The sequence below is a fragment of the Hippichthys cyanospilos genome, chromosome 3 (genome assembly GCF_059441005.1).
Source record: "Hippichthys cyanospilos isolate Australia breed blue-spotted pipefish chromosome 3, RoL_Hcya_1.0, whole genome shotgun sequence".
NCBI classification, from domain to species: domain Eukaryota; kingdom Metazoa; phylum Chordata; class Actinopteri; order Syngnathiformes; family Syngnathidae; genus Hippichthys; species Hippichthys cyanospilos.
In genome coordinates, this window is record NC_142371.1 from 29,188,201 (window position 1) to 29,211,152 (window position 22,952).

At 38.6% G+C, this 22,952-nt stretch overlaps 4 protein-coding genes across 4 annotated transcripts; 3 read left to right on the forward strand and 1 right to left on the reverse strand.

Moving 5' to 3' along the window:
* The first annotated feature begins 493 nt into the window (after positions 1–493).
* On the forward strand, positions 494–1,395 carry LOC148426744 (TYRO protein tyrosine kinase-binding protein-like). Its single transcript, XM_088411408.1, has 4 exons — positions 494–674; positions 835–969; positions 1,060–1,106; positions 1,187–1,395. The coding sequence occupies exons 1-4, from the start codon at positions 533–535 to the stop codon at positions 1,241–1,243; spliced, it is 381 nt and encodes a 126-aa protein (XP_088267534.1). The 5' UTR covers positions 494–532; the 3' UTR covers positions 1,244–1,395.
* Positions 1,396–1,952: 557 nt separating this feature from the next.
* Positions 1,953–6,557, reverse strand: LOC148426745 (uncharacterized). The gene is made up of 9 exons (XM_088409677.1): positions 6,326–6,557; positions 4,087–4,147; positions 3,944–3,996; positions 3,826–3,858; positions 3,697–3,744; positions 3,519–3,566; positions 3,381–3,431; positions 3,242–3,283; positions 1,953–2,302 (listed from the first exon to the last, which is right to left on the reverse strand). The coding sequence occupies exons 1-9, from the start codon at positions 6,555–6,557 to the stop codon at positions 1,953–1,955; spliced, it is 918 nt and encodes a 305-aa protein (XP_088265803.1).
* On the forward strand, positions 6,346–15,507 carry LOC148426746 (casein kinase II subunit alpha). The gene is made up of 15 exons (XM_088410962.1): positions 6,346–6,443; positions 7,188–7,279; positions 7,480–7,561; positions 7,681–7,809; positions 7,882–7,993; positions 8,092–8,193; positions 11,043–11,093; positions 11,186–11,245; positions 11,341–11,424; positions 11,501–11,611; positions 11,696–11,797; positions 11,879–11,979; positions 14,258–14,406; positions 14,499–14,588; positions 14,671–15,507. Exons 4-15 carry the CDS (start codon positions 7,709–7,711, stop codon positions 14,784–14,786), a joined length of 1,179 nt encoding a protein of 392 aa, XP_088267088.1. The 5' UTR covers positions 6,346–6,443; positions 7,188–7,279; positions 7,480–7,561; positions 7,681–7,708; the 3' UTR covers positions 14,787–15,507.
* Positions 15,508–16,418: 911 nt separating this feature from the next.
* On the forward strand, positions 16,419–22,489 carry LOC148426747 (serum paraoxonase/arylesterase 2-like). Its single transcript, XM_088411890.1, has 9 exons — positions 16,419–16,571; positions 16,658–16,728; positions 16,799–16,854; positions 17,585–17,747; positions 19,272–19,398; positions 20,769–20,972; positions 21,078–21,159; positions 21,310–21,438; positions 21,540–22,489. Exons 1-9 carry the CDS (start codon positions 16,495–16,497, stop codon positions 21,699–21,701), a joined length of 1,071 nt encoding a protein of 356 aa, XP_088268016.1. The 5' UTR covers positions 16,419–16,494; the 3' UTR covers positions 21,702–22,489.
* The last annotated feature ends 463 nt before the right edge of the window (positions 22,490–22,952 follow it).

Below are 22,952 nucleotides of genomic sequence, written 5' to 3' on the forward strand. Positions count from 1 at the left end.
TCATCACAAAATATGACTTTTCCCGCTAGCTTTAAATTTTTCTAATTTTTACCTTAACCAAAAAAACTTAAACTTTTACGAATATTAGGAATATTTTGCCATGAAAATACCATAAATGAGCTTATACACGCAACATACTATACAGTCTATATCTGACTGTCTATTCATTATTTTATACTGCACAGTCTACTTGAAGACATATGCAAAGATATACTCTAAAACAGTCTGCTTTAAGATAGCATAATTATGGATCACAAAAAGACTGACTCAATATTTGGATGGATTTCACCCAACTTTCTAAGTTGTTTTGCACAAAACAACAACAAAAAATAACCCAAATATTGAAATGGTCCTTTTTTGAGGGTTATTTTGGACCCAACTGTTTGTAGGCTACATGAAATAATAAATAAATATAAATTGATACTTTATATTAAGCAAGAAAACAAGTAAAATATTATGTCAACCTTGCAAGGAATAAAGAAACGTAAATAGTAACTTCCCCTTTAGAACTTCCTCCTCCAAATACAATCACATGTCCACATGTAAGCCTCACTTCTTCTCCAAGTCTGCCTCCTCCTCCTCTGGAACATCACTGCTGAGTGACGACCTCTCCTTTATGGATAAGGCTGAATACAAAATGAAGGACACATTTTGTATTGCGGGTTCAGCATTTGGTAAGTGCTGTGAGAAATCCATAAACGGCAATGTATTTGTACAATGCCCTGATCTTGAGCATGTCTTGCAGGACCTGATGGTTGACAAAATTCTTTTGTCTAATTTTAGTAATAGTAAAGTGTTGGTATATATTTCCGTCATGCTTTGTGTCTTTGGTAGGATGTGGCTCATGTTATCTCATCAGCATGCAGTCGGTCATCGGCATTATTGCCTCTGATATCGTCTTGACTGTCTTAATTGCGGCTTTGGTCCTCTACTTGCTTACCCTCTACAGGAGGAGGACAGAGCAGGATGGTGAGCATTAGGCTTAAGAACATTCATTCAAATATGTGGTTTTTATGTAGCCATTGATCAGTAAATTTCATATTTTTAATGGATTAACAGCAAAAATTCACGTAGAACCAGAAGAGATAACAGAATCTCCCTATCAGGTGAAGTGTAATTTCATTTCCTTTTACATTAAACAAGCAAAAATAAAAAGAAACTAATGACATGTGCTCTTGTTTTGTAGGAGTTACATGGAATTCAATCAGATGTGTATAGTGAACTTCACCACTTCAGGAAATGACACTGATTTTTTTTTTTTTAATTCCATGTTCCATAGCATTAACGTTATTACTGTTCATTCTCATTTCCTGTTTTGATGTCATGAATAAAAGGTCCTGTATTTCATATAATATCAATGTGAGACGCTAAATGAAAATAAAATAAAGCACACATCATTTTATCCCCTATGCTTTTTATTTTTCAGGCATTTTGTTTTTTTTTAAAGATTACATATTAAAAAAAAAAAGTTATGGCAAAACAGAAATAAATCTCCACTTGTCTTCTGTTTTCCTGTTTTCAAACTCAGTGGTTGTGTGAATGTGAGAATGAATCCTTGTACTAATCTAAACCTGGAATGCATTTGGAATGAGCGGATCCGCTGACTGTGAGTCAACCAACGGGCACGAATGAATCAACAGAAGATTGGAACGATTATAGTCAACACTGCTTTCATCAAAGTTGAATGACAAACTACAAAAATGCAAAAGACAGAAATTCAACAACAAAAACAAAAAAGTCACAGTTAGATAAAGGTGAAGAATTCTCCCATCAGAAGGCTTTGGTCTTGGCTGTAATATCTAATACAAAACATATATTATTTAGAAGCAATATTGTAACAATAGTGTAGTTAAGACATGCACATTGACTTACCAAATGAATGTTTTTCATCAGAGCTGACCATTTCTCTTGTTTCTGAGGAAATATTGAGATAGAATTCTAGTGGATGAGAATTATTCTCTTGTCTTCTTTGCACATTTACACCCACCGTCATCATCTATTTCTCTGATGACCGCTGCTGGTCTCGTCTCCAAACTGTCCTCGGGGTCCATCAGTTCTCTGCTCGTGTCCGACGACTTGGGCCCTTCAGTAGATGCTTTCCTCTGGAGACCGCAGCCTTGGACAGACACCAGGCTTGGCACTTTTCTACCATCAGTAGTGTCCTCCTCACTGTTCAGATCGGCACGTTCTCCACTTTGTTGATCTTGAGCTTGTCTCCTGGTCGCATGCGGTGCTCCCGGTTGTCTGCGAGGTGGACCTTTACCTTCCTCTTTAGTTTGAGGAGTCTCATAGCTGTCAAAGTCTTTAAGGACATCGGCAAACTGTTGATTGTACACCCTCAAGGTAAAGTTACATAATGATTGTAATTCAACTAAGAAAACGGGGCCAAAAAAGTTGAGAATTTCCTGTATTTTTTTCATTAAGAATATTTTTTCTATTATACTATAGGAGTGGGAAGCTTTGACTGTCTCACAATTTGATTTGATTCAGATTTTTTTACATTTTTGATTCAAACTGGTTTTCAATTGAAAATTATTTGACTGACAGTGACTTCACCTTCAATCTAAAGATGTGCAAAGAATCGTCTTGTTCTACTCCAGTCTGCTTTGCAAGACAATAAATGATAAATAGTGACATTAAAGTGTTTGTTTTTGGTTTGTCTTTACGTTTTTTCAGTTTTGAATAACAATGAAGGTACCTTTTTTTCCACAAAAACAATGTGTGGACTACAACCTGTATTGTATTGACAATTTTGTTTCATTCACATACCAATCATTACAGTGGAAGACAGGAGCCTAGTTAATTAGGTATTCTGAACATAAGTGACTAAATGGTGTATTTATTGCAAGGTAGTAAAATATCAGTTTCTACCCATCATTCTTATTTACTTATGTCAGCTTTTATAGATAGATAGGAAGCCCACATTGTTTACACATTTTCAGGTTGCAACCAACTACGTGGCTGCAAGCGCTCACGCCGGATTCTTTTGTGAATTCATTTTTTGGCACACATCGGTAAATCCAACCAGATGAATTAATTTGGTTCTTTTTACCAGGATTTTGATGTATTGTTAAGGTCCTTTCTCCATTGTTGTTATAGATTGAATAGCAATTTTGCATATTCAACTTATTAGAATTTGTTTGAAAAAAAATGCAAAAAGTTTCCAACTTTATGTATTGCTCGTGTAAAATTCTGACTATTTATAACTATGAATCTATAAAATCATTCTTAAAAAATGTACCTTTGCTTTCCTCTCCAATGTTTGCGTCAGAAATTTCGGGTTCTGCAATATTCATTAGCATTATTACTCATTTGACCAGAAGTCCAGAATATTGCACTAGTTTCAACATTTTTATGTTTTAAAAAATATGACCACATACCTGCAATTGTATCTTGATTGGCACTCTCAAAAGATTGATCCTCGGAAAGATCTGTAAATTCATTTACAGAAAAACATTCGTGTTTTTTTTTTCTTTTTTGATCATTTCCCACTTTTCCATAAAAACTATATACAATACCTTGAGAATCTTGTTCTTTGTCCGGTTCACTTTCAGGTTGTCTATGCTCTGTAAAATATGACTGATTAACCCATGATTAAAAAAAAAAAGAACAAAATCATATTCACTCCCTTTTGATTTTGCATCCTCTAGATCTGTGTCACACAAATACATGCATTCTTTTGATTTAATCACAGACCTGTCAAAATTGCAGACATAGCCTTTCCTGTGGTTGTGCTGAGGGCATCTATAACAACAGAGATGAAAAATTGAAGTTTAGCGTATGACAACTCTTTTTCTACGAAATAATTGTCGTAGGTATTCTCACCTTTCAGGAAGCTTATAACATTTTCTCTTCGTGCTACAAAAAAGAAATAGAAAACAAAAGAAATAGAAGAAAAGTTAGCCTATTCATAGCTTGCACACAACGGCACATATTAGCTCACCTCTGATTGGCTCTGCTGTCACAAGCGAAAGAACCATCAGCCAACATATGACACTGAAAATAGCAGGCGTTAAACTTTTTAGCGAAAGTTCCTTTTCATATAATGTCCTGCCAGAAAAAGATCATGAAAACATGAAAACTCACAGCCTCATTGTTGATGCCGGCGTCCAGCAGCCACTTTGAGGAATTGTGATTTCCACTGATGCTTTTTATTGAAGGCATCTTGTCACCTCCCGCTGGTCCACTGCCCTGACTCCTTTGTCTTTGTTTGGCAGTGCACGGCTTGACTGAGCAAAGAAGAGACTTCAAAGTTGACAATGCTCTTTTCACGATATCAATCCAATGTCTTGTTCCGAATGGTCATATATGGTTAATTACCTCGGGGAAATGCCTCTGGCTGTTCTCCCCACCCACCAAAGTATCATTTCAACAAAAAGCAGACCCGAATGAAGATTGCTCTTTGTTATAGATACAGTGTCACTATTGTAAACAGGGGTGACTCCGAACAAAGGTCTTCTTCACAGGTAAATTAATGGACATCCAGCAGTGGTGGGAAAAAGCAAACTTCAGACATATTTTGGTTTACTTGTTTATTTTTCAGGAGTCAGAGTCAATTTTCTACTTTTAGCCTCCACATGTGAAAGCAGATATACGTATGTTCTATTTCTTACTTAGCCAAAACAGGTATTTAAAATAAAATAAATAAATAAATAAAAACTTTTTTAATGATTTAGCAGATTTGGAGAAGCAAGATTTTACTTACCTTATTTAAGGTAAGATGTTGGATGTTCCCTGCTTCAAGAAGCAACTATTGTTTAGCTACTATTAGCTAATTTAGCTGATTTGTTTTTTGTTTGTTTGTCAATTCACATTAGCAACTCATCTTTTTTTTCTTCTCTATGAAAGTACAAAGGAGAGTGATTGTGTGCGGTGTCATGTTTTTTCTGCGCTAAGTTCTCAAAATAGATATCGTATATACGTAACTGAAGCTAAAATGGAATTTGTGTAACTGAGCACATTTCACATTCTCTACTGTTACTTTAACGTGAACAAGCGTGTTGAATCATTATTTTTACTCAAGTTTTCAATTTACACTTTCCTTTCCTCTCTGTGCTTCTATTTAAATACATAGTATGTGTTCCTTATGAAAGCATTTGCAATGGTTAATTGCGTTGAGTCCCAACCTTGATGCCATGAGCGACCAGGGTGCCCATTTGTCACTACCAGTACCAAACCATTATTTTATTTTACTTTCTATGCACTGTAAGCACAACCAAAAAAGAAGTTTTTCACACTTTCTTTATAGGGACAGTCAGTAATTTCTGATGACATCTAGTGATTTTGAAGCACATGCACAATGGTGTCTCAGAGACCATACTTCGCAAGTCTACGACCAATTTCGACAAAGGAGAAAGAGAATCCAGAATATACAAAACTGCAAATCTAGAACACTTTGGCAAATATATGTCAACAAGAGCCCTAGACAGGATGGATATTTGGTGTTAGAGCCGTTGTTGTGCCAAAAAGTGACTGCTTTTCAACAATTAGTTCCCACTGCGATGCAAGCACACTCCCTTCACCAAATACAAGAAGGATAAGAAAGGGACATACTCTTTTTGGAGCCAAGCTTTATCATTTCTAAAAGCCCTATTACCAGTCAAGCAGAAAGCATACAAGTAGAATAACGTTATCCTTTTAGAGCTAAAATAATGTCCCAAAATGTCCATGTTCTGTATCCTGATCTTTTTCTATGCTTTCTGCGAGGATAAAAACTCTTATTGTTCTTTTTCTTCTACTATTATTTGTCATCGGCATACAAACTGTCTTCTTCTTCGTCCTTTTTTGTATTTATTAGTGAGCATTTGCAATTGTTCAGTGTGGTGATTTCCACTCTTGGTGCCATCGAGCGAGCAAAGATGCCAATCTAAAACAAACAAAAAAAACCCGTTATTTATTCAATATCAGTGACACTAATGATTTTATGTAAAACACTTTAGTGTAGACTTTTTTTATGAAGTTGGATTAAAAGTGAGACTTCTTTAAAAGTCCTATACCGTGTTAAAAAAAAACAAACATTTATCATCACAATCAGCGGTGTCAATAATTATGGCGGGCAGATGTCATGGCTGCATTGAGCAGGCACAGATATTGAGAAAACCAACTTGCGAGGAAATTATAAGACGGTCGTCATTATTTCAGTATTCAAACTTTGGGTGAAGTTTGTTGGTGCGCTAAGAGTTTATTCTCAAGTTAAACAGGTATCTCAATTAAAGTAGAAAGAAATATTCGGTTTCAGACGTTTGCAGAAAATTGTAATTGCGTTGCTAAGTGACGGTGAAATATTACGATCACGTTCCGTGAGACCTGTTGGCAGATACCGTACATGCCCACAGACGTCTTGGGGAAAAAGAAAAGGGAGAGCGCCCCCTGCCGCCGACAGCGCCCGAGCTAAGCTCCTGATCCCAAGCATCGCCATATTGATGTCCCAGCAACGCTGAGAGGTAATCGTATTTGACCACGAATCGTCGTACGTTTTTGACCACCGTTGACCGTTCCACATTCGAAGGGCGGCGGGGACCACGTAGCGCAGTCTCGCTACCTCTCTGCGGCCACATTCGTCTTTGCAGGGTGTGTTTTTAAGGCGTTGTCAGCCACTCGCCTCGCCATCCAAGCAGGCTATTCAGTCCCCCCATGAGCCTGTTAGCTTAGCACTTTTTTTAGCTCTAGGAAATACATTTTTCGAAGCTTGTGGATCGGCTAAATACAAACGATAATCACGTAAATCGGCGATTGGCCGCTCCCGGTGCCAAAAATTGAATTTGTCGCGGGCTCACGCTTTTGTGGCGTTCGCATGTTCTGTGAAATGTGACTTGCAACCGGCTTTTGCCTCTACACTTGACGTGCTAATGCTAACTTGCTAGCAGCCCGGCCAGCTAGCCGGCTTTCCCCGCTAAACTAAGCTAGGCTAGGCTAAGCTAACGTTAGCTCATTAGCTGCATTGCACTTGTGCAGGCCGTTGACCGAATGGGTTTTGGCGTGCACCCGCCGCATTCGAGAAAGCGTGAAGCGGGCAAATTGGCCACATCCCAACGAAGCTCTTTGACACCTGATCACATCGTTCGAGCCAATGAATTGCTTGGCTACATCAAAGATATTTAATCGTCGGAGCCATAATGAATGGGCGAGCGTTAGCTCAGTTTGCCTCATTGATTGGAATCAACCTACTTTGCTTTTTCCCCTAACAGGAGGTATTGTCTGGTTGTTGCCCCCAGTGATGACTATATTGAACCCTGTATGTCCCGATTAAACTGGTTGGATGCCCCCATTTAACAACCAGGTGAATTGACTTCATAGTGCTGTACAGCTATTTGTGTCCTAACAGGTTATAGCCTTGTAATGCATTTACTTCCACGTAAGACCATTTAAATTTGCTTCCTTTGTCCTGATAATTAGTCAAAGTCACTCTGTGGTATGTAAATCGAGTCCAGTTGGTCAGTCCATGCTTTTAAAATATGTCTTGTCATGTCTGCTTGCCAGCGTAGCTCTCGAACTTTAGAGGCCTCTCAACCAATCGTGTTCCGATTCATCCGTCACCATCTTCCTGGAGGAAACCTCCCAGGTATTGTGTCATCATGTACGCAGCGAGGAAATATTCCAAATATGTAGATTCAATCTACTACTGTGTTTGTTGAGGGAGTGTATGCATCTTTTACCTTGTCGCCGTTTGTCTTGTTTTAGGAGATTTCAAGAAGATTCTGTGTAGAATATGTCTGGCCCCGTTCCAAGCCGCTCTCGAGTTTACCCTGATGTAAACACACAAAGACCTCGGGAATACTGGGACTATGAGTCCCATGTTGTTGAGTGGGGGTAAGACGAAGATGCGCTTTGAAACATTTGCTCATTGGACATGTCGTTAACTTCTATATTCTCACATTGCAGAAACCAGGACGACTATCAGCTAGTCAGAAAACTTGGTCGAGGCAAATATAGTGAGGTGTTCGAAGCTATTAACATCACTAACAATGAAAAAGTGGTCGTGAAAATACTAAAGGTATGGCTCTCATCGGGATGTGGACTAGTGCTCCAGCAAAATATGTTAAGAGAGTTTTGGAATTCCAACATTGTTCATCTACTCTTGTCTTTTCAAAGCCGGTGAAAAAAAAGAAAATCAAGAGAGAAATAAAGATCCTGGAGAACCTCCGGGGCGGCCCAAATATCATCTCACTATTAGATATTGTCAAGGATCCCGTGGTATGTATTTGCACTCATCTTGATGCTATGGAACCTCTAAGGTCCACCCGAATGGAATGTGTGACACTTGTCGTCTTTTAGTTTGGTATAATTCTAAAACAAAAGTTCCCCACTGAGTTGTCTAGCATTTGCTTTGACAGTCCAAACGTTTAACATCATAATTTTATTAACACATTCACTGCAATTGAAGACTTTTGACTGGGCTGACAGTGAATGATTAAATAATTCTACATGTCTACATATGTTACTGGCTTATGTAGAAGAAAACAAAGTTTACTTGCGGTTAATAACTGACTCAATGTGCCATTTCTTGGCGGAACAAATAACTCATTCGCTGCCGATGATTTCTATAGACATCAAAGATCCACTTTGACTGGGCTGACAGTGAATATGAATTAAGCAAACTGTTATCATATTTTAAACTTTCCACGGGTAAATGTATGCATATGAAATCTTACTTTTGGCACATTAGTGATTTAATTTCTTATGAAATTTAAATTCCTCCTATGAAATGACCGCGAAAGAATAAAGAAAAAAAAATCTAACCTAATGTTGGGGTATGTAAACTTATGTGTGCGACTTTGATTTTAAAACATCAAGAAACTCAATATTAACACAGTACTTCACATTGAGAAATGCAAGAGGTTAGTAGCAGAAAAAAAATGCCCCATCGAAGCGGCCTAAATTCAATGCACATGGTTCATTTTTATACAATGAAGCTAACATGAATTTAGAGCTATGACCTCTCTATCGTTTTCAAGAATTGTGGCAGTTTTCATTTGTAATTTTTCAGCAAAGCTACTCTTGTATTGGCAAAGATTCACCGTACAGTTGTCCGTGAAACGATGCCGCCTGCTGGTTGTCGGGCTGTGTGCTCCATTTTCGCCACTGACGTTTTTTTACAGGAAATCTTCGTAACTAATAAATGAAATGTTGTTTACTTGGCCAACCGGTGTAAACCAGAAATAAAAATAAGCAGGACCACTTGAATAATATTGGGTGTGTTGCGTTGCATGGGCGGTATGGGGTGGTGTAGAAGCGGTATGAGGACCTTCCTTGTCACTATGATGTCATGGTGCCGTTTACCCTTTTTATTTTCTCGGGTGGGGCCGGTGCTGAAAGCATTGAACAAGACAATTGTTGAGACAATTGTCTCAAGAAGGAAAATAACACGGTGGTGGTGTTTAGGATGAGAAATTAACATTGAAACGGGGTTAAAAGCCACAAAAGGGTATATTTCCATCAGAGGGAGCCCTTTAAACACTGGCAATCTTTTATTTACCATCTTAACATGATTAACTCTTCTAGGGTTAAAGTTAACTCATGCAGTGTGGTATGGAATGACAATGACAAGGGTTAATAATCACTGATGTACAGTATTTCATTATTTTCACATTGTTCCCCACTAATGCAAATAGTTCAAACATTACTCTCACACATATCACCCTTATCACACATACATGAACACAAGTGATAAGAACATGGTGGCCAGAGCAAGAACCTAACAGCAGTATAGCCGTTGAGGGGAGGTGTCTTGTCTTCCCCCCATGTACAACCTGTTTTGGGTATATGATGTAGTTGTGTTTCCTTGGTGGCAACATAATCAAAATTTCTAAGTCATGCTAATGCGGCAGTATAGGCATTATTTGAATATTTTTACAATACCGTTTAGCCCATAAATATAGAATGCCTTCTCGCATAGCTGCAGGGTAAACTTGTTCATGGCACGCTGTTCAGAACTTTGGAACTGTATGTCAGGATCGTCGTTAACCTAGTACCCCTCTTCACACATGGATAATGTCTAATTCTGATTTTTTTTTCTCCTTATTGGAATCGCAATTCAACATGCAATCATTTTTCAAAGTCCTTTTCCCAATGTGTGTTTTCAACAAGCAATTAGTTAATTTTTAGGTTGTTATAATAAACAAGCAAATCTATTATATGTTAACATGTTCTAAAAAATTCAAATGAAACATGAATTATATAAAAGTTAATTACTGTAATTACCAGGTGTAAACTAACTAAATAGGTTACATGTTGTTTCATAATTCTGCCTCACAAGCATGGCGTAAACATTTATTAAAATGAATCACTTCATACTCAGGTTTTAGAACTTGTGAATACAGTATATCTTTTTTTATAGTAAGAGGTAGCCAGTACCAGTTTTTGTGAGATACATTTGTTCATTTTTTCGGAGCATCTTTTTTGGAGAATTTTGGTGCCTTTAATGTAGTTATCATTTTTGTCGTGAATAATGTTCTTCTAAAAAAATCAACTTTACAGGTTAGGTTGTTCATTTGTTTGTGTGTGTGTAACAATGGGCGCTTTCATGTAGCTTGCTAATTGGCCGTTGTTTCATTTCATGTCACACTGCTTTGAGTCCGTGGTTCTGCTGACTATAATGGCCCTATACATAAGGATTTGTGATTGTCATATTGAAATATTTGAACACATTCTGCTCATGGCATGTCAGTCCTGAAACAAGTGCAACACCACAGCATAAATCCCTCACGATCGTTTATCAAAGATGTTCGAAAATCTGACCCTTGCTGATTTGGTAGGCAGGGAAATTGCTTGGATAGGACCTTGAATTTTGGTATACGCTCATCCAGCTTGAGACAAGTTGCAAGTTGCCTATCTCCCGATAACTTACGTTGGGTAATGTCCTCTTAAACTATCTTTCTATTGGAAAGTGTCTCAAAAAAGAAAATCAAAAAACGTAATCAGTCAACAATACTTTGCTACTGGTTGAAATGATATCTATTAAAGTGCGCGAACAATTAACGGATCATAAAGTGCATTTATTCACTTGGCAATATATATTCATATGTATATTTTTCCCCCCACAGTCCCGAACTCCTGCTTTGGTTTTTGAACATGTGAACAACACAGACTTCAAGGTATAGATTAGCCCCTTTTCATCTAATTCATGAGCATGTTTTTCATCTTTATCAAACTACTTATCTAAGTATATTTTTTTTCTACTTTACAGCAATTGTATCAAACCCTATCTGACTTTGACATACGGTTTTACATGTATGAAATCTTAAAGGTAAGTAATGACCACAAGTGTGTGTGTGTGGTAGGTTTTTTTTTGCATTCTGTGTCAAGGGTCATTTTTAACAGGTTACGTTTGGTTTTATTTAGGCTCTGGATTACTGCCATAGTATGGGTATTATGCACAGAGACGTGAAGCCACATAATGTAATGATCGACCACGAACACAGAAAGGTACTTGACACAAAATTGCCACATTCGATTTAGTGTTATGTGTTGAACTCGAATATGTTTTGTCGCAAATGTTCAGCTCCGCCTAATCGACTGGGGCTTGGCTGAGTTCTACCATCCAAACCAGGAATACAATGTGCGAGTGGCCTCCAGGTACTTCAAAGGACCTGAACTACTGGTAGATTACCAGGTGAGGAGGACATTATGTCCAGAACTTTTTTTTTCTCCCCAGCCGGAATAAATGCAAACTATAACCCCGGTTTGCCTTTTGCAGATGTATGATTACAGTCTTGACATGTGGAGTTTGGGCTGCATGTTGGCCAGCATGATCTTCAGGAAGGAACCTTTCTTTCATGGTCATGACAACTATGATCAAGTAGGATTACAGAAGGCCTTCCTATTAAGCGTTTTTAATATAAGGTACTTGTGATCTGATAGCATTTCTATTTGTTTGCAGCTTGTGCGAATTGCAAAAGTCCTAGGCACAGAGGACCTGTATGATTACATTGACAAGTACAACATTGAATTGGATCCACGGTTCAATGACATTTTGGGAAGGTAAGACAATACATAGATGTTCAGCATCTCATTTCTATTGACGACAATACATGGTTTGATTACAGTACGTACTTTTTTTTTTCTTCATAGCAAAAATTGCAAATGCAGTTTTCTTTCCCTTTTTTTTTTTCTCTAGCACAACATGTTGAACTGTGCCATCTTTGAGTGGTAATCATTTTAAGACCAAATGCCAATGCAGAGAGATCTCTTAGATATTTGAATTATGAAGAAATAATTATGAACTTTAAATTTGCAGATACCTTGTTTTAATCCACATTCAAGTCTTCAAATCCATTCCTAACGCCATCTTCCATTTAATAAATCAATCTGTGTATTCTGTATATATGTATATTCTGACATTCCTTAAAATCTAAGATTAGCCCATTCTGTCCCAAGTTTTGTTGGAATATAAATAGAATAACATGAGATAAAATCAGGAATCAAATCGCAGTCACAATTTAGAAGAATAAAATTGCTGTCAGATTATTCTCCACGAATAATGAGCCTTAATCAGCCTTAATGATAAACAAAGGAAGGAGATACTTACTCACATGTTGAATGTGCGAAGGTGCAAGCCCTCAAAGGTGTGGCTGATAAATGAAAATGCAAACAGCTTGAGTTTCACATGATATTTTGTTGGTCATTTTGTGCTTGACAAAACGATTCGGGTCTTCAACATGGAGGAATGAATGGTCAAAGATATGTAATGGTAATTCTGAGTTGTTCAATCTTAGCGGTAGAATGAGTGCTAAGATTTGAAATCAATGAATAATAATGTTATTAATTGTGTCACGCTCCACTCCCAATTCTAACATACCATAAATTGACCCTATCTAATGCAGCTCTGTAGGCACTTCTTTGTTATAATCCGCAGTCTATTTTGCAAAAATGATCAGTTTCTTGCTGCCGGCAGGCTACTTTCAAATATAATGAGGTTTTAACCACTGTTACCTTGATGTACGGGTTTAATTTGTTCCGTGACTGAGTTCCTGTCGTAACTTACAGAGCCGTTAAATTTGGAGTAAGACACAGAATGCTAGATAGATTCACAGCAGTGTTTCTTAAGATCACAATGGCATTCTATTTAGGCTCACGTTACAAATAAAAATACAAGTTACCAAGCAATGGCTTATATTGCAGAAAGCTGGCACATTATTCCGCTTGTCCGTCAAAGTGTCACTGTAGTGCGACTGTAAAAAGAGAAATGCAGGTCTAAAAGGTCCTGAAGTGAGATGCATGTGCAACACCACTTTATACCAGGAATCTGACTCTCCTCCGTGCAGCTATCACCAGTGCTCTGAATCATGCTGCCTCTGCTTAAAATTGATATTGAAATGTTGTATTTGCCCTAAAAAGTGCAAGGAAAATATCGCTTCAATAAGGGTTTTTCTAAAGAAAAATTAAGAGTTCAGTCTTTCTTTACAAGGTGCTCTTCAAAAAAAAGGGGGGATTTTAAACATGTAAAATCCTGATTAAGAAATTTATCAGTGTAGTCATACTAAAATACAAGTTGAAGTTCTTCCTTTAAAGGCGCCTGATAATCAGAATGGGAACCAGTTACCAAGTTATTTATAGAGCAATAAGATCACATTGTGATGTTTTGTAGAAATTGCTGGAATTACTAATTCCTTTATGTCAGAAAAAGGTCAAGACAAAGAAAAGAAATTTGATACATGAGGCGCTCACTTAGTGTTTTGGATTTAGGAATTTCCACTTGTTGTCAGTCATCAGCTCAAAATACGACGTGTGTTGTCAAAGCTTCTCTGATGCTATTTTGTAATAAAGTAAAAGTTGATCAATTTGTCAACGTTAATGCAAGATCCAACTTTAATGTTGCTTTTCTGAAATAAAAATGATAAAGCATGAAATATCAGCCTCAATTTAATGACTAACAATGTGTGGTGCAGTCTTAATTCTTATTCCACAAACACAGAATTAATCAGAATAGTGTGTTTAGTGTGGCAGGGGCACATGAAATAAATAGCACCACTCAAATTTTGAAAAGAGCTTCAATCAAAACTCTTAAATTCAGAGCTGTGAATTGAATGTCATTTCAGTTCAAACAAGCATCATGCACATCATAAAGCTGCAGCAATGCACTCGTCATTGCTCCGCAAAGGCAGAAACACGTTGAATGGGTCGGTCACTGCTGTGCAATGGGAAAATGTTGGGTGTTGGGTGTCCACAAATTGGCGGCCAGATGCGGTCTGGGTTGCCCGTTGGGGACCTTGACTATCGAGCGACCTCTGTTTTTTCACCCCTTCCATTTCTTCTTTAGACACTCTCGTAAAAGGTGGGAGAGGTTTGTACACAGTGAGAACCAGCACCTGGTCAGCACAGAGGCGCTGGATTTCCTGGACAAACTGCTGCGCTATGACCATCAAGCCCGGCTGACAGCCAAAGAGGCCATGGATCATCCATACTTCTGTTAGTGCAATTCTTGAATTGTATCGTACGTTATGGCTTTGTTCCTCGAGCATTAGCTGCATTTGGTGACGCGAACTCCACCGTCATCCTAGATCCCATCGTCAGAGATCAGGGAAGGGGGGCCACTCCCGGCGGGATGGCGGCCAGCTCAACACCAGTCAGCTCCTCAAGTATGATGGCTGGTAGGTCGCTCTATTCCCGATGTGGAATAGGCCCGGCGCGCCGAGCCCACAAGAGTTAAGCAAGCGTTATTGTGTGTCCCAGGCATCAGCTCAATGACCTCCTCGCAGCCGCTGGCGAACATCGCTGGATCACCCATCATCTCCGCCCCCAACACTCTGGCCACACAAGTCCCCGCAGCCACTGGGGCCCAGCCCTGAGGGGGACCCAGTCCCCTCCCTATTGCCCCTAGTCCCGTGTTTGTGTGTGCTCATGGCCACATCCTGCCTAGTTCTCACTGTGGCCCCCGCGCCACGGTTCCCCTTTTTATGTCGACAATAACAAAGATTTAAATTGCTTTTCACATTCATTTATATTTTGACACCTGGACTTGACAGAACATTGTATTGTTACACCTGTCAGGATTATTAGAATTAATTTGGGTGTGTTGACAATTCTAATAAGATGTAGACATGAAGAGAATGGATAATAAAATTTATTTTGTATGTTCCAAATATACAGTCTTGCTTGAAACTGTTTTGATGCGGGAACCTGCTGTACGACACTGTGAACCTCCCCACGACTTCACGCGACAGTCAGGACTCTGGTGTGCTCAGTGCTGTGCACACACACATCGCTATGTGCAGGAGTTGTCGGCCTTTTGAAGTTAGTTGCTATTATTCAAGAATTGGACTTTTGTAGATATTCTACAGTAACTGTCAGGTTGCATGCACCCAATGCTGAATATCACAGGGTCGATAGATTGCCAATTTTATGTTACGTTCACTTCTGTACGTGTATGTATGTGTTCATGTTTGTTTTTTTATGAAGTCTCTTACAAATGATTTTGATGACATAGACAATTTTGTAACTTTTTGTTTTATGTTGGGAAGTCATCACATACAGAAAACAACTTCAAAAAATAAACAGTTTAAACAGGGATTTGCAGGCACCGTCTTTTTCAATTAACACTCCTCAAATGCGCTTCGGTATTTTCACAGATCCGCTAACTTGCAATTTATTATTTGCCAAACCGGAGGCCCAAATTTGGATCAAATAATCAGTCAAAAAGACCTCTTCCTTCAATCACAGGGACAAGTGAGTTTAAACTTTGAACTGCTGTTAGAATCTTAACGATCTTCTTATCGGTGTTGCGAAAGGCTTTGCAAACTGAGAGCTTTGCGAGTCGCAATTTCATTTGATAACATGGTCTTGTGTTCAAATTGGGAGCTACCGCAAATCAAGCTTAACTAGCCAGCGGGTCCTCAGTTTACTACGGCTTTACAGTACATGTGTGCGTTTCACGATGACGTACGTAACGCAATACCGTAATTTGTAACTTTGTTAAATTTACAGGGATGCGAAACACTTAAGTTTTTCCGAATGACGGAGACGCATTTCATGTTCGGGACCGTCGTAAATCGAGTACCATCATTCGGCCACGGCTGAAATTTTCACGGCATTTTGTCTTGATGTCGAAGGTTATACCTATGGCTGCATTTCAAATTGAAAGCAAAAAAAAAACCTTGGAATATAGTAGTCACGAAAGAAAGCCCCTTAAAAAAAATTGTAAATCAATAAAATAATGATAGTGAACTATGAGTTTCCGGTTTCCTGTTGAGACTGTTGCGTTCACGAGCTAGTAACGTGTAGGAAACTATAAAAGTCGCTGTTCGAATTGAGTAGGGACAGTTGAATGGGAAGGACACAGGGTAACCGAGTACATCACATTTTATAAATATTAAATATAATTAAACATCCCAACATGTTCTTCCGCGTTGCACATTTTGTCTCCAAGCATGCATGAATGCATCTTTCGTTTGGTACGCACTACAAAGACACGCCCCGTCTGCATGCAGCACTCTGTATGTCCACCAGTTTGCAAACTTTGCAGCACTTTGCTGAGCCTGCGGGGGCTTCTTACGGAATATGGCTAAGTGTGCTCCCATCGCACTTTTTGTAGCGGCGTTATCCGTGTTACTCGGGGAGAGGATAGTCAACTTAAGGTATACGACATTTTCATCCGAATTCCATTCAAGTATAAACAGGTGTTAGTGCGCTTATCTAACTTTTTATCCACAAAATACAAAAGGAAGAGGACCCTCGCTTCTCGAGAGCTGGTCAACAAACACCTCCCCAAATGTACTCCACTGAAGAATTTGAGTAAGTGATCCCAAGTTAACAATAGAATTATTCCGCCAGAAATACGTTGTTAAATGTACCCTTTTCGCAGATTACGGTTCAGAGGATATCACTGTTTTCGGAGATGGACACGCCTTTGTCAGCACTGTAAGTTTTTGTTTCGAATGAACCAATGAAAGATTTGATTATTATTTTTTTTTTTGATCAATCCGTCAAAATCTAATGTAAGAGCCGTAGCATTACAATCTTATAATGTGTTGCTCCAAAAACATCCTACAAGAGGAAGCACACAAGAAAAAATGTGCAAGCAAGAAAAAAAAAGCACACAAGAAAAATAAATAAAACAAAATTGAGCAGAGAGCAGATGCTTTAACCACAACACCACTTGAGGATGTAAATGTTTGCATGTACAATTATGATACAAGTTATTGTAACCACCTTTTGGCTTGCTCCTGGGAATCAATTTGACAGGGCTGTGATTGTTTGATAGCAGCAACAGCGTTTGAATCCAGTAGCGCTCTTTTTTTTAAAAAAACAGAAGAAAAAACTTGTCACAGGACTGAAGTCCTGCTCAAACATGAACATTGTGTACGTCCGATCAAGTTGTCCCCTGCCGTCCCGTCATTGTTTTCTTGTGTGCTCTTTTTTTGTGTTCTCCTTTTTTTCTAGTGTGTTTCTCACTTGTAAAGTGTTTTTGGTTTTTGTCTGCTATTACCTTTTTATATTTGCTTAGTTTTTTGTTTGTGTGATTTCCACTTCAGGGCCACCGTTCAATAGTGACACAGAACTGGAAATGGTGCTCTTTCAAGCCCAACTATTAATTCCACACAATCAAAAGACATTTTTACAATCAACAATTTTTTTCTTTTCTTCACAGGGTATAAAGTACCCCGGAATGCCCTCTTCTGATGCTCCTGGGAAGATCATCTTCCTTGATCTGAAAGATTCTTGGATGAGGTCAATGGAGCTGCGCATGGCGAGAAACTTCGACCTAGAGACATTCAACCCTCACGGCATCAGCGTTTACACCGACCCAACTGGTATGAGCTGTCTTACATTGATTTCATGGAGACAAAATAGATTGTGGGCGGCACAGTGGAGAGTGGATTGCACGTCTGCCTCACATTTCTGAGTTTCGCTTCCGGCTTCGGCCTTCCTGTGTGTAAATGGTAAATGGACTTTCACTTATGTAGCGCTTTTCTACCTTGGGTACTCAAAGCGCTTTACACTAACTAGTCATTTACCTACTGACGACGCAGCAGCAGGAGCAACCCGGGGTTCAGTGTCTTGCTCAAGGACACTTAGACATGGTCTCGATGGTCGGGGATCGAACCCACGGCCTTTCGGCTGGGAGACGACCACTCTACCACCGAGCCATGCCGCCCATGTTTGCATGTTCTCCCCGTGCCCCGTGGGTTTTATCTGGCTGCTCCGTTTTCTTTCCCCACAATCCCAAAGACATGCATGGTAGGTATGTTCGACACTTCATATTACCCTTAGGTGTGTTTTTGCGTATGGGTGATTGTTTGTCTCTCTATGCCCTTCAATTGCCTGGCAACAATCCCAGGGTGTCCCCCGTCTGAAGATTGGTGGGATAGGCGCCAGCACACCAGCGACCCTAGGGACGATAAGCAGCTAAAGAAAATGGAATGGGTGGAAATTATATTGTTGAGCACAGTACCAATTGAGAGTTGTTTATTTTTAAAGACCGTTGGCATGAAAGTTGACACACGAAGCATGCATACAAACCTGTTACCCATGCAGATATCTGCCAACCCTGGGTGTGTCTGTTTTCTTAAGGGGAAGTCAAATCAAGAAAATGTTCTTTACATCAAAAACTTATATGCGGCCTCATATGTCTTAACATGGTATGCTCAATAATATTGCGTTTGTAAACGTGCATGTAAATACGTGCAGATGATTTTGCCCGTCAAAAATGTATTCTCATTTGCAGCTCCACAATTCCGTATTAAGCAGTAAAATTCACCTGTTTTTAATCTGTTTGGGGGTGACCATTTTGCAACTTTCTGCCGACTGAACATGACATTACAGTTGTAGAGGGCTCAGCTTTTTGACCAATCATGTCTCTGCTTGCATATGTCATGTAACCAGACTAAGAAAACAAAGTAGTCATGATTGATCCTTCCTTACCTGACCCCATAACCACTGTGATGCCATTTTAGTCAACAGCAAGTGGCAAAATGCCCACATCCCATTAGATGGATGCACATAGGTGGATTTTGCTGTCCAAGTCATAATCCACAAATGAAATATTTTGTTAGATATGAGATATATGATAAATATGATATATTATTCAAAAGAAAAACCATTATTTAATTTCACTTTTAACCAACCCCGGTTTGAATATGCATCCTCCTGGTACAATGACTAAATAGAATACTGTACTGTATTGCAGAATTCATTGTATGCTTCATACATCGGTAAACCTGTGGCATTTCAAGAATGAGCCCTCCACCCCCCGATACCTCAAAGTAACACCACATGATCCATACCACTGATTCCAATTCTTTCTAACAAAGTACTTTGTTGTTGCTGTATTTCAGATGGCACAGTGTACCTTTTTGTTGTGAGTCATCCTCACCAAGAGAGCCAAGTAGAGTTGTTCAAATTTGTCGAAGAGGAAATGTCCCTGTTGCATCTGAAGACCTTCAAACACAAACTCCTTCATAGGTGCACCCTTCAAAGCAATGTATTTTCATTTTTATATATGTTGTATCCATTTTTAACTTGTATTACGTGGAACATTGAACGTCGAGAATAAGTTGCAAAACGCTATGATGCTGGTTGAACAGTTGCTGTTTTTTTGTGGCTTATATTGCAAATATTCCAAAATCTGATCTATGATAGGCAACTAGTGTCAAGCAGATCCCATAAATACTGTTCCACTAAATTGCAGTGGGCACGTAAGTAGCGTTTATATCACTTTGTTTGAACACTAGATATTTTTAATGTAAATGTGTGCGTCAACTCACTAGAAGTTAAGATAAGGTGTTTGACAATGTGTCACGGGCGATGTGCTTAGTGAACATCGTTTGAGTTTTTTGTGCAATCGGTGTTTTGTGTTTTGTGTTTCGGCTGAAAAATTATTTCAACAGCAAAAAAATGCATTTTCGTTTTTTGGCCAAAAGAAACCAAAACAAGACGACAGATGTTTGACGATGCGAAAAGCAGTAAGTGTCTGAGTTTCACACGAGCATACTGCAGAAGGAGGTGGATCGCTTGGCAGGGAACCACTTTTTTAAAGCAATTCTGCGAGTTTAGGAAAGAGCTCTGTCCAACTTCCGCATCTTTCCTATGACTACAAGTGAGCCAAAAAAGACGAACATCACCTCATACAGTGTCTTACGAAGGCCAAGAAAACACAACAAATAATACAGGGACATCTGTGCAATAACCATAGTTAGTCGTTTGTTGTAATGTTAGCCTTTACAACGGTGGAGGCGGAGTTTGCTAGCTTGAGTTCTGGCAGCTGAGTTCTTATTGCTTATAGAGGCACCGATGTCAACACACCGCCATTCAAAAAATATCACATTTCATTGCTGGTTAAGGACACTAAGAAAGGGTTAATTAAATACGCTGAAATTGTATGGCACAAGTCTCCAGCGTTAACGCTAGCCTCTAACTATGCATGTAGTGCACATGGTGCATTCAAACACACTCATCCAATTTCAAACACAATATTGTCCAACAATGCAATAAATGTTAACTGCAAATGCCCAATTATTCTTGGATTCTTTATAATCTCAAAAATGTGACATTGGTCATCAACAAGAATGATGAGGGTGACATTACTTTGATGTTTTACACAAATAGCATGAATGGCCCATTTAGTCACTTATGTTTGCGATGCCTAATCAACTAAGCTTTTGTTGTGCAAAAAAGTTTTTCTTTTTTTTCTTCACCAGTTCTGGGTAAAAGCATTTCTCATTTTCAGTTTTGGGTTTCAGCCAAACGTTGACATCTTAGTGTATCCCTAATATTGATTTTAATAAGAAACTGTTTTTCCTCTTCTTTTTTTTTTTTTTTTTTTTAATTTGCAGTGTCAATGATATTGTGGCTTTGGGAGTGGATCGTTTCTATGCCACCAACGACCACTATTTTTCATATGAACTCCTTAAAATGTATGTGGAGCCTCTCATGTGTCAACCTTGGACTAACGTTGTGTATTACGATGCAGAGACAGTCAAAGTCGTCTCTGAGGGATATTACATGGCAAATGGCATCAACATCTCACCGGACAAAAGGTTGTCGACTTCTTCATTAGCTTTGCATTAGCTTGTCATTTTTCATGACAGTCCTGGAACTAATTAATTATCTAGAATTAATCATTCATTCTTTGAAATCAATAGGTATGTATATGTGATGGATGTGCTTGACCATAAAGTACATGTATTGGAAAGAAAAGAAGACAATTCATTGGCCTTTGTGAAGGTAAACAATTTCAAAATGCGGAAAGATTTTTTTTAAATTGTAAATATTGATGATTATATATATCGTAGCTTTCGAGAACTATTTAACAAAATGCAAATATTTGATGAGCACCGGATAATGGTTCATTTTTACTTGTCACTATGTCACCAGGCCGTAGATGTGGGTTCACTCTGTGACAACATCGAAGTCGACCCGAAAACAGGTGACCTGTGGTTAGGCTGCCATCCCAATGGATGGAAACTTTTGAATTATGACATTAAAAATCCACCTGGATCAGAGGTTTGTATTTAACATCCAATTATAACAATGCAGTTCATACATTTATTCCCACAAAATTATCATGCAATTCACAATTTTGTTTTTGCTGTTGTGTCGTCCAGGTAATCAGCATTCAGAACATTCATTCAGAAAGGCCATTGGTGACGCAGGTGTTTGCTGATGATGGTCATGTTATTATTGGCTCCTCTGTCGCTACAACTTATGAAGGGAAGCTGATTATTGGATCAGTGTTTCATAAGGCCTTATGCTGTGATTTGGAATAGACAAGGATGTGTGCATCTCTCAAAACAGGAAACACTGCCTGAATAAGTAACGTAAACAAGTCTTTGCTACTGTTTGTAAATATTTGTCAAAATACAGTGAGGCAACATTTGTGCACATTCACTATTAGTGTGTGTAAAGGTTTTAAAATATATATATATATATATATATATATATATATATATATATATATATATATATATATATATATTTTTTTTTTTTTTTTTTTTGGACATGAATAAAGATGGGTGCGGCTCTGTGGCACAGTGCTTAGCATGTCCGCTCTATAGCTCAGGGACCCGAGTTCACATCCACCCACCTTCCTTAAGTGGAGTTTGCATGTTCTCGCCGAGCCCAGATGAGTTTTCTCCGGGCTTCCTCCTACATTCGAAAAAATATGCATGGCAGGTGTATTGGACACACTAAATTGTCCTAAGGTGTGATTGGATGCGTGAATGTTTTTTTTGTCCCTGTATGCCTTGCAATTGGCTGGCAATCAGTTCAGGGTGCCCCCCGCCCAGCGCCCAAAGTCAGCTGGGATAGGCACCAGCAAGCTTATGACCCTTGTTAAGACAAGCGGCTTTAGAAAATGGATGGATGGATGAATAAAGATGGTTTCCAGCTAAACCAACCACAAATGCCAGAAAAAAAAATCATGTATGGTTCTCTAACTGAATAGGCTTGTTCAGTATTGTAAGTTCAAACACTAAACATGTTTTGGTTTGATTTTTTTTTTTTTGCTGTACTGTATAATCATAATGGAAACAGAAATAAAAGTTTTCAAATTTAATTTGGTTCGTCACCATTGTTTATAATCCTCTCATGAATTCCGGTTGTTGAACTAAGCAAGGCAGAAAAGACACTGGTAGACAACCAGAGAAAATTGTCTTCAACACACACTTTTGTCAGTTCAGAGTCTATGACCATTTTTAACATGTCGTTAACAGCAACGTTAATACAGTATTTGTCTATTATTAATTGATGACTATAATATTTGTTAATACGTGTAGAATAAAAATAACAAAACATCTTTTTTCAAGTGTGGGTTAGGGTTAGCAGAGGTTAAGGAAAATGACAATAGGTCACATTCTAAATAAGAAGCATACCATTGGATTAAGTTCAGTTGTTTGAATAATGTTAACACTAGTGCACAGTTAACATGACATAAGTGATCAAATGTGTCAATGCTTTACATTTGTCTTCATCTTTATTGTGTACTTGCAACTGGCCTGTTGAAATAAGTACAAACATGA